The sequence below is a fragment of the Alternaria postmessia genome, assembly GCF_024291825.1.
Source record: "Alternaria postmessia strain BMP 2775 chromosome Unknown scaffold_13, whole genome shotgun sequence".
In the NCBI taxonomy this organism is placed as follows: Eukaryota; Fungi; Ascomycota; class Dothideomycetes; order Pleosporales; family Pleosporaceae; genus Alternaria; species Alternaria postmessia.
In genome coordinates, this window is record NW_026260086.1 from 474,209 (window position 1) to 485,493 (window position 11,285).

General features: G+C 51.5%; 4 protein-coding genes across 4 annotated transcripts; 3 read left to right on the forward strand and 1 right to left on the reverse strand.

The window, feature by feature from the left end:
• Positions 1-170: 170 nt before the first annotated feature.
• On the forward strand, positions 171-716 carry J4E82_003220 (uncharacterized protein; the record flags this gene model as incomplete). Its single annotated transcript, XM_051729509.1, has 1 exon — positions 171-716. One exon carries the CDS (start codon positions 171-173, stop codon positions 714-716), a length of 546 nt encoding a protein of 181 aa, XP_051590893.1.
• A 726-nt stretch (positions 717-1,442) lies between these two features.
• On the forward strand, positions 1,443-4,045 carry J4E82_003221 (uncharacterized protein; the record flags this gene model as incomplete). Its single annotated transcript, XM_051729510.1, has 5 exons — positions 1,443-2,385; positions 2,443-2,582; positions 2,645-2,761; positions 3,031-3,222; positions 3,275-4,045. The coding sequence occupies 5 exons, from the start codon at positions 1,443-1,445 to the stop codon at positions 4,043-4,045; spliced, it is 2,163 nt and encodes a 720-aa protein (XP_051590894.1).
• A 737-nt stretch (positions 4,046-4,782) lies between these two features.
• Positions 4,783-6,017, forward strand: J4E82_003222 (uncharacterized protein; the record flags this gene model as incomplete). The annotated part of the gene is made up of 3 exons (XM_051729511.1): positions 4,783-4,964; positions 5,021-5,582; positions 5,631-6,017. The coding sequence occupies 3 exons, from the start codon at positions 4,783-4,785 to the stop codon at positions 6,015-6,017; spliced, it is 1,131 nt and encodes a 376-aa protein (XP_051590895.1).
• Positions 6,018-7,143: 1,126 nt separating this feature from the next.
• J4E82_003223 (uncharacterized protein) lies at positions 7,144-9,389 on the reverse strand (the record flags this gene model as incomplete). The annotated part of the gene is made up of 2 exons (XM_051729512.1): positions 7,144-8,724; positions 8,772-9,389. The coding sequence occupies 2 exons, from the start codon at positions 9,387-9,389 to the stop codon at positions 7,144-7,146; spliced, it is 2,199 nt and encodes a 732-aa protein (XP_051590896.1).
• Between the last annotated feature and the right edge of the window lie 1,896 nt (positions 9,390-11,285).

An 11,285-nucleotide genomic window follows, 5' to 3' on the forward strand; every position in this document is an offset into this window, starting at 1 on the left:
GGCGGGAGCTAACCGCCGTCTTTGCATCATTGAACTTTTTGACATCGTGCTCACTGAACTGCCCTACCATCACCGTTTCCACACGTCTGCCTGACCTGCAACACTTGCGCAAACTACTTTCCGACCGACGCGTTGCATCTGAATTTGACTGCACAACCACAAACTTCAAGATGGCGACTCCAACCCCCATACAAAATATGCCCATCCCACCAGAAGAACGCCTAGCCCTCGAACAACAAGCCCGCTACCAACGCATAACACGCAACCTAGCCATCGGCGGCCTTGTTCTATGTCCAACAATAGCCGCCATGCCGCCCCGAAAATTAGACCTCTACACATTCTCCCTGGGAATCGGTTTCTACCTCTCAGCCGACCACCTTATAACCCTACGTACGGGCCGTGGCCTTGTACAAAACCTCAGTCCAATGCGCACAATGGAACTACCCACCGAACGCGCCAAAGAGATGCAGAAGATATTGCAGGAGGAGAGGGAAAAGAGTAGAAAGAGTCTAGAGCGGAAGGAGGGGCAAGAGAAGAGTATATTGGGGAAGCTGTGGATGGGTGATGAGGAGGAAGGATGGAAAGAGAGGAGACTCGAGGAAGAGAAGAAGGCGATTGAGGAGGGGAAGAGTTATGGTGATATGATTTTTGAACAGATCTGGGAGGTTTGGAATTGGGATAAGAAAGGAAAGGGCGCTGACGGGAAGAAAGAGTGAATGAACATCCGGGCCTCGGGAGCCAGTTCTGTTTGTATAATATGGATGTAAGATACCGTGGAACCTCACGTTCATGATGCCACGACTTGAATGCCTCAATGAAGACGGAAGAGCGAGGAGTTTGAAAGATCATTGTCTCGGCTCTAAACAGCAGTCAGTGGATACTCGCTGATGTCAAATCTCCATGTGCGCTCCGGCCCTGCGAATATTTTGTAATACAATGTATGCGCGACGTGGCTGACTGAAAGAACATGGTCTGCATTGACGAATGTCTCCAAAATGTCGCAACTGATGGTTTCTAACGCAGGCATGGCAAATAAACTCTCTTCCCACATGATATCGAGAGCGTGCCCGTTTCATCTTGGCACTGGCTTACATGCATTACGTGCATAGGAGCGATGTTTGCCTAGCGGTCATGTCATGTACGTAGGTATCCGTCTATTCGCCCTCTCCAGCACCACCGTCTATGCTCACCGAACCCTCTAAGCCCGTCTGTCTCAGCTCAGGCCAACGGAAGGAAGATACAGCATTATATTTGGGCATCGTTTACGCAGCCTCCCATCTCTTGTGTAACATCTTTCGCGTACCAGCAGACCATAGATTGTGGTTGACCATTCGCGTTTTACTCAATATTGTGAACCTACTAGGATCAAGCGAGCACATAACAGAATGTCTCAGACAAGCACGCCGCTCAGTCGCACAGCCGTTGATCGGTTCTCTCCATCGATGAATCAGGATCAACAACTCTCACAAGCCGACTTCGAAGAATTGTTTGGAACAGCTGATTCAGCACAGCCTGTCTTTTTGTCAAACGACAGCGACATATTTGATGAGCTCGGATTTGCATACGAAGAAGACTGTATTGTACCTGCTGATTCATCAAACCCCTCCGCAATCTCGACCCCCAACTTCTCCGACTACGACTTCGGCCAGAACGCCGCAGTGTACCCGACCCCTGGGCCAAACTCACCACATCCGTACCCACTAGAGCTGCAACGAGTTCATCCAGCGATAATTGATCAGCAAGACTACAATCACCGTCCCCGTCCTACACGATCTCAAACGAATAATGCCTACAACTATCCAGCACAGCTGCCACAATGCTACGGTCATCGTCGTCGATCGTTGAGTACTAGCGACGCGAATCGAATCGCTGCAAGTAATAGCATCAACAACCCAACTTTCATTCGCCTTCAAGCACCACGCGCGAGATCGAGTACACCAGAAGACAGGAGAAGGAATGGTCTATACTACCGGCATGGAAGGAGTGCAAGTCAAGGTCCCGCGCAAGGAGACAGACCAACGAACCCGACAAGTACACCATACCATATCTACAGTGACTCGTTGGTAGGTGGCCTGTTACCAACACCCATTGGCACACCACTAAACGAGTTGGCCGACATTGAAGAATTGAATTACCGCACTGGCACAACTGTTCATACAGTCCACTCGGAAGGCCCGGTGTTTCGACACATGAGACGCCCTGACGAAATGGCACGAAGCAGGCGCATCATTGAGATTGGCGCTCTCGTCGTTTCCAATCGGTCCAAACTGGATCCTAGACTTGAGCCGCTTAGTCCGACTGCGGATCGCGCACGAATCCTGGAGAAGCTGGGCGATATCGAAGAACATCTTAGGAACAAGGAATGTAAAGAAGCGCTCCCAGCGTGTATGACGATTCGCGTTACGCTGTCAAGGAATATGGACGCTGAGGATGTGGATGTAGCGGACAACACAGTAGAGGTCTGTTCAGAAGCGCCTGGCAAGGAGCGCCTGGAAACGCAATGCGATACGTACGACGATCATGACGACAACGAGATCATGGAAATGTTGATGAGAGAGAATGGCGTTGCTGGACAAGACGAGGTAAATGGAAAAACAAAATGAGCACTCACTACATTGCAGGCTCTCCATACACAGGATAGTAGCTCAGCCATGATGCAAAGACTCTGGATACATGTGTTTACAGTATTGATCCTCGAGTGTTCATGGAGAGGGAAGAGTTGGCGACGGCGCTTGAGAGGTCAAACCTTGAGAGCAAGTGTGTATGTTAATGAGTAAAACGAATATCAGGAAAGCGTTTATTCAACATCCAGTCTGCTCGGTCAATGCAACTAAATCCAGAATTACACGTCTTATACAAAAAGTGGAATGCAATTGATGCAGCTCGTATTCCAAACACGCTAACTCGCGCCTTCACATGATCCAGGATGTCGCCCCACTCGCCTCGGCTTACATACACTCAGCTCAAACGTGTCAACACGCGCAACATCACTTCAACCGGATCTTCATATTAATTATCATGATATTCCAGGTAGCACCTCTAATTGTGGCTTCCGCGATCGCACGATTCGTAGCTGCGGAAGTTGCGCCGGAGATCACCACCGTTGCAGAAGGCTACAACGTGATTGCCAAGCTCCCATGTATTGGCTGCCCGTTCCTACACCAGGACACGTCACAAGGCAGCGATGCACCATGGACTGAGAGGAAAGATAATAACGCTCTGGTGATTGCATCCTACTCTCGTAAGAATGACTTTGCAGGCTGACGCTCTCCAGCTGCTGAACATCTCTCTCCCATACGACTCATCGCGATTGAACATCAACAATGCTCCACTGCTAGCAGACTCAAAGATTCTGCCGCGGATATACGTCAATCAAGTCTTGTTGGACACGTCGAAAGACGATGTCGATAAGCTTGTTGAATCCAATCAGCTCGACAACCTTGGAGGTGCTTACTTTGGCGCTTCATACTCCTACTCGTTACGTCGTCTCAAGGAGTCCAACGCGCTGCTATTCTACTTCGATGTCATGGAGATGTGGACTGATCTGACCTCTCCACATCTTACCATCATCATGGACAAGGAGGAGCAGAAGGTTTTGGAAGTCGTGCTTCTACAGCGTCCCTTGCTCTCAGCTGGCGACCATGCGAGCGCGTACGGAATCATCCGTGCTTCACTCGTTCCACGTAAAGATATCAAAAAACCGATGAAAATGCACATGTGGTTCCACGACTGGGATGCCAATGGCAAGAAAGGCACAGCGACACATATGGTCAATTCGGCTTCGTCATCCTTTATCGACTACATCAGCTCTGGCATCTGGTCTTTGTTCATATTTATTCTTGCAGTCATGGCGCTGTTCGTCATTGTGTGTTTGTTTATCATCTTTGGGTGTGGATTGCATAAAGACGACTACGAACAGGCGCAGCATGGCAAACGCAAAAGTGGTGGAAGGAATGATATAGAGTCCGTGCGGAGGTTCAGGACACCCGAAGAGCTGGGACTCAGAGGCAGTGGAAGGGTGGTTGGAGTTGGGAAGAGCGATTGATGGATCGGGGTGTAAGAAGCCATGAGCACGTCATCGATTATGGAAGACTCGCCAATCCACGCGTTCTAATAGTGTGCACTCGATGCAGGAGAATTTTGAGTATCGTCGCCTTTCTCTCTTCCGCCTTGGAAATCCTGCTTCGAGGTTCATCGCGCATCATGTTCCCACCAGCTAGCGCGTCAACACGGTTACACGGAACCCACAAGCAAGAAGCCCCTGGGAAGATCATGCCACAAGCGAACACATCTCCCGCGCTCACATCTCCACCACGATGACACCATCACGAGCGCGATGATCTTCGGTGCCCAAACAAAACAACTCAAATAGAGGGTTCAAACAGAAAAGCATCTGGCTACGATGATGGTCTCGCTTGTGCTATTGGCTAGCGACGTCATTCCGAACTCTCCGCGCCGCTAAACGTCATTCGACCAAGCTAAACGCAGCATCGCGACTCGCACCGTACTCATTGATTGCACGATCTACGTGGAGGCTACGTTTAGTCACATGGCTAAACACCAGGCCAGAAGGTTGCTGGGTCTCGATGCACGTCAACGTTGTCAGAGTCTGACAGTAACTCGTCGTCATGGCCTCGGCTTGTGAGGTATGACCGCATAGATTTGGTTGATGTGATAAAGTCTCTTGTGTTTGCATCCAGAGACGCAACATTACTATAGCAAAATAATTTGAAGAATTGGTCTTGCACAGGCGCTGTCCTGCGCATCCGTCCAGCTCGCACAATGGCCATCACAAACACCACCAGCACCGTCCAGGCCATCTTCTCCCTCCATGTCGTTACAGCAGGAAGTGCTATTATCCTCCTCCTGGCGGCCCTCGCTCTGTTCGGTCGTCAGCTTGCTGGTGGACCAGGCCGCCCACGAAGATTCATGAAGTTTACCAGGTCAACCGAGAAGAGGCACAGGTACTATCTTCCAGCCTCTCTTACTCAGATGTCACAGCTACTGACACGCAAAATAGCTCTATGGGAACTCAAATCTTCCTCATCACCGGTCTCTTCACCCTAATGATCGCCTACGCAACACAATCCTCAATCGTTGCCCTTCAATCCCGTCTGAACTCACCCTTCTATATCACATCCGCCTACTCCTACCCCCAGTACACTGCGCCATTCGGCAACAATGACTCCATCAAATATGGAAAAATCATCTCCATCCTGTCCTTCCTCTACCAATGCGCCATGATCATCATGAATGCCTGCATTGTAGGCGCCATCTGGATCCACGCCAACCACGTCCAGAACAACGGTACCGGTATCAAGGAACCTGGTTTTCTATCTTGGATTTGGAACGGGTTCTGGATCTTGGCTATCCTTGCTCTTGGATTTGCGAGCTGGGCTGTTGGTCTTGCAAGGCGTGGTAGCGGCAACAGTACGCTTGCGTACCCTAGTTTGATTCGCAGTGACTATCTTGTCCGAACATTGTACGTTACCTACGTCGCTGTTGTTATTGCGGCTTCGACTAGTGCGACGCTCGAGGCAGTGCTGTGCTGGCTTGGTATCAGGAAGAACGGCGTCACTGGTGTAAGTCTACTCCTCTTGTGCGCATAAGCATGTGCTGACAACTTCTAGAACCGCTCCAAGTCCGCTCTTACCCGCTTCGTCTTCCTTGTTACGCCTCTTGTTTGGGCCCGCAACGCCTTCTCCATTGCGCAGCTGGTACTCATCTACAAGAACGTGAACAGCTATTCGCGCACTACAAACCAAGCCCTCGCTTTTCTCTTCATCATCTTCGGCGAGCTGTGCGATCTTGGCATCCTCGCTTTGGTACTTTTGGGCGCCTGGAGCTTTGGCCGTAAGGGCGAGCATAGGCCTGAAGTTGTCAAAGATGCGCGTTACAGCGAGAGCATGAGGGACAGCTCTTATGCGGGTAACCGCGGAAGTACTTACCTCGACGGACCTGCCGGACCTACTTTCGAGGAGGGTAGAGGTCCCACCTATGTTCCCCACGTCAACTAGTGGGGATCAATAATGATTGTATGAGAAGTATTTACTGTTGGAGGGGAAATGTTTTTGAAGCGTTATAAGCGAGCCAGCAAGCGAACAAGTACATAATGATTAATGTAATGAAGTTCTTCAACCATACCTCCAATTTTATACTATGTGATATAAGGCTTGGTGTATGAGTTCAAGACGGTACGGTGTTCGAACACGCTGCATGATGAGGATAGAAAACATTTGATCATAACATGGAGACGTGGGAGTATGGGCTATATTTCTTCGTATATCTAGACTCATTGTCATGAATGTATCCGTGAGCTAAACAGCGCATTCCAAAGATATCCCTACTTGCTCTATGTGTACGTCATCCTCCGGCCTGCATCCCACTTCCGTTGTGGATATGAGGAAGAAGACACAGTGCACTTCTTCTCGGGTGCCACAGTCTTATCGAAGACATAAGATGGTCCAGCCTTGAACTTCTCAAGCTCATTGACTCCAATCAAGTGCTTGGTTCTGCAGCTTTTGTGAGTGAGGAGGGAACGGGCGCGGATTTGGTGATGCTGTGGCGTTCATGTCAGCTAATGTAAGCACTGAGGGAAGTGTCTGTCTGAGTTCTCTAGTTTCGCTTTATAGCATGCCTTGTCGTCATTGCAATGGTATTTGCAGCTCGTCTCCCAGCTATCAAGCATCTTTTTAGTTCTTTTCCTCCACAGACTTATCGTTCCGTTGCCCAATCACCGTGTATAACGAGGTGCAGAAGGGTCATCGCGGTACTACGCGTGGCAGTGGATGGTAGCCACAATATAGCTTCATATTTATGTACATACAGCTGCGTGATTCAAATGACAAATATGTTATCTTTTACCTCACTCAGATCGCAGCGGACCCAGCATCACATTTTCCATGAATGATTATAAATAACTGATCAAGAATGCATGCATTTCCATACGCTCACTCGCTAAATCAAACCGTAAACACAAGAAAAGAAGTCGCTGAACAAAGAGAAGCGTGCGCGCCAGATCAACGCCCACGCTGGGTATCTTACAAACATGCAAAGTTCATGCCAAACTCAGACGTATCCAGAGGAAAGAAAACCTTGCCAACCATTCCACGTCTCAAGACCGCATCAAGCGATCCAAAAGTCTCAAGCATATCCTCTCATCCTGTCCTCACCATGGAAGAAACCACTTCCGCCAAACCCTTCTTCCTTGGGTGTCGCCCACACGTCTGGCGTCGCGACGTCATCGTAGCTCGGCTTCCGCGCCAGATCCTCAGAGTAAACGCTCGAATCATCATTACCCCATCGCTGGTCTTTGCTATGGCTGTTCTGGCCGTAAATCACATTTCGGTCATGCGTTGGAGCTCTCGGTGTAGAACAGCTTATCCGCTGATCTTCACTTGAGATTATCAACGTGTCAGGAGAAGGAGTAGGATACGATGGTGAGGTAGCGGTCGCTGAAGCGATGAGTTTGTTGACCAGAGCATGTAGATCTGACACGTCATGTTGAAGAGTGCGGACTTGTGATTCCAATGCCTTCCTGGCGCCCCTCTCGTGTCTGAGCGCTTCATACACGTTTCGTAGCGCTCGCGCATTCTCCTCGTTGCTGCCCGTATTGGGAACGGGGGGTACCGCTAGAGTTGGGGAACCAGGCGCAGGCTCAGGATCAAGAGTCTCGCTACTTGATTGATGAATGGGCTCTTGGTGAATGCTGGGTGCTGCTCTGGAGTGAGATCGCGAATGAGAACCGGATGCGGATACGCTCCGATTCCTTGATCGCAAGTTACGAGGTGCGTTTTCGAGAATGATGGTTTGCCGGTTGTTGCGGGATGACATCTGGCGGGTAAGTGATTCGAGGTTAGAGTACCTGTGTTCGAGATCTTGAACGCGGTCCTCAATGGGCACGCGATGTTGACTCTTGGCTGGCGGCGGAGGTGGTGGGGAGACGTCTCTGACTTGAGGCGACTCTGGAATAGTCTCCTCTTTGGGTCCAAACAGCGCATTCTTCAGGTCGCCAAAGTTGAAGGCCGGGACTGGGGGTTGCTCAGCGTGCTTCTGCTCGCGATTCGGCTCTTCGGTGATCGGAGTGGGGGTCTGCGAGTCGTCCGCCTGGACGAGCGTCGCGCTCATTTCGTTAAAAGACTCGTTGTCTGGTTCACGAATCATGGGCTCCTGCGTCGGCACGGTGCGAACGGTCTCCACCGTTTTCGCCGTTTGCGGTCTACTGTAGATGCTGCCGGACATGTAGCTCTCCCGCCAGAACTTAATCTCCGCACTTCGTCCTCTCTCCGTCGACGCGCGTTCTTTGGCGAGACTATGAAGAGCATCTGCGCTTCTCGATCGTCGTCTGTCGTGTCTTGAGGCCACCGTTTGAATGGGACTGGACACGGCGATACCAATACCTGGAGACATCTCATCTTCTTCCACCCTTTCATCCCACGCTGATAGCTTCTCTCGGGGCTCGTCCAGACTGCGCCGGTGAGTGATAGCACTTGGAACAGTGGGTAGTGTCGCTCTCCGGCGACCGAGATCGGGCCTATCCATGTCGAAAGTGAGATACTCCTTGGGTGGACTCGCTGGTGGGGCATTCACGTTCATGGGATACGGGAGATGCTGGCCCAATGGGTGCAATGGCTGTAGCTCCTCTACTGGCAGATCTGATATCCGAGGACCGGCAGGCGGTGTCCTCGGTTCTCGCGGTGGTGTTGACCTCAGCAGACCAGGATCCTGTCCATCGTCAGAATTGGATCGTCAGAGTGTTATCGCAGACTTACGCTGTGGTGGTAGCTATGACCACGCTGCATCGGTTCTTCCTCGTGATCTTCCCGGTCCGGGCTCTTTCGTCCGAACATCTTCCGAAATACATTCCTGAGCCCGCTCTTGCGCTTCTTCTTCTGCGCAGCCTTATTGGCGCTCTCTGGCGTTGAGCGAAAGGGAGTCGGGGATGCAATTGAAGTCGACGGCACAACGCTTTCGCGCTGTACTTCATTCAACTGTCGCACCTGTGGTGGGGATCTTGAAGAGATGGGTCGCTCAGTAACAGCATCATCGCGTTGCGTCTGCTCTCCTATCGGATTCGATCGCAAAGCTGACATGTGCTGTTCAGGCACAGGTGGGGGTGACTGCAGCGGTCTTGGCGGAGTTTGCGAGCGTTCATACTGATCTACCGGCGCGTCCTGCGGCTGCAATGTTCGGTCCAGCACGCCATTCTCTGCGTACTCTTTCTCTTCCTCTTCGTTCAGCGGCACATCTTCGGTGATTGGGATCGGCCCACTAATCTTCAAGTTCCCTCTCCTGATGGCCTCAGCTTTCCAGCTAGAGCGCTGCAAAGGCGAAGGCGACGGCGCTGACGCACTCATATCAGCGAGGACAAATCCTTCTCGTTGAAGCATATGGATGCAAGGCGACGTTTTTGATTCTGATTGTTGGCGAATGCGGTTATGCGGACGAGTCCTGGAGATTGCGATTAGGCGAAGTTTACCGGGATGACCCAGCGAGCGTTGAGGTTCTCGACTACCATCACCGATGTTGCGAAATCAATTGATGGGTAAGAAGCAAAGCAAAGGCGGACCGGAGCGACAAGCGCGGCAAATGTTCCTCCTCCTAAAATAGATGCAAGCAAGCAAGCGAAGAATAGGCAATAAAAGAATTAACAACGATAGCCCCCAAGAGTCAAAAGAAGCGAACTCGATCAGAAAGAGCGACGAGGTTAAACAAGAGAGACGTGCCACAGACGACGCAACGGGAACAGCAGCAAAAGAACGGGGGGGAAAGAGGCGTTCTTTAGGGTCTATGTATCAGACCGAGAGCGTCATGTACCCTTTGGACAAGGGTGCCAATAGAGTGGGGAGGGTCAGTCGGATGGGGGGTGTCGCGGCGGGAAGGAGGAGGCTATTATTGATGGCGCATTTGCGAATCAAGCAGTATGACCGGCATTACCTTTGACCACTACACAACGGGGGCTGGGGGGCTGCAGTCAAATAAAGGCCTGATCGCTGCTGCACAAGCGTTGCATTTGCATGAGAGGCCAACAAGCCGGTCGACGGCGCGAACGAACGACGTGCATGTTGTTGGATATGGGGCCGTGGGGTTTTGGGTACAGTACAGCTGCATGTTTTGGCCAAAGCGGTACACTGTTGCAATCGATACACGTCCGTTGGATGCACGCACGCGCAGGCGCGCTCGGCCATGGCCTTGTTCAGCCTGTTCAGCCCGTCTGAAACATGCTGCTAATACGTCTTGGACCTCAGCCACCCTGTCGAGCTCCCAAACCTACCACTTGTCGAGGGAAACGCCATTGGGGATCCTAGTAAAGCCGTCGCAGAGCTAATCCTCCTGTATCTAGAAATAGCGGCTTTGCTGCACTGGCCGAGGCGTTCCACGAACCCTCGTCTTGTCGCGTCGAGGTCTGAGCGCGCGAGAGAATGCATGGGGACGCCAGGACGCATGTCATGGACCCTCGGCCGTACAGACTAACACAAATCCTTGCACCAGCCTGCATTAACGTGTTTGAGACTGTCTGCGGACTAACTCCGACCATGGGCTGATTGGGGCGCGTCGCTCTAGCCCACACTACACCGTCTATCTCGCATGTTTGGTACTCTACTGCCTCTACTGCACGCGTTACTGTTGGCGATGTGTGTTGATGTAAACGTGAATAATAGGGGAGGCTGGTCGGCAGTAAGCGAGGCGTTCTGGAAGAACGTTGAGAGGAGCGACGTGGCCAGCACTCGGCGCCGTTTTTGATCAACCTTTCTGCCCGCGCGCTGAATACTTCGATAGTCGGACAGTGATTGCGCCATGTATTGATGGTCACGACTCGCCACCACACACACTTTATCCTACACGACACCGTTCACGTCAAGGGTTTGAGGAAGAATAAGCGCATTACTCGCAATCTACTCCGTCGTGCGCCTCCCGATTCCTCTCTTCTCTCTTTTGTGCATGTAGACGCATGCAAGCCTCGCCTCGCCGTCTTACCACCGTAGTCTCCTGTCGCATGCCTCTCTTACCAAAGACATTCGGCGTTGGTGTTTTGGCGCAAGCTTGCCTGTCTCGGCTCGCGCTTTGACGCGGAACTACTGCAGCTAAAGTCACGCTGCATACCACAGCTGCAGCATCGCGCTTCGCTTGCGAACCAAACCATAAGCTAGCTGACCGTGATGTTGATCACCCGGGGATGTTGATCACTCACAAATCTCAGCACTCCCACACAAAACACGTGTTATCTCTCCACGTACTCAACCAAAATGGGCGACCGTGAAGCAGCTATACAAGCAGCTATCAGC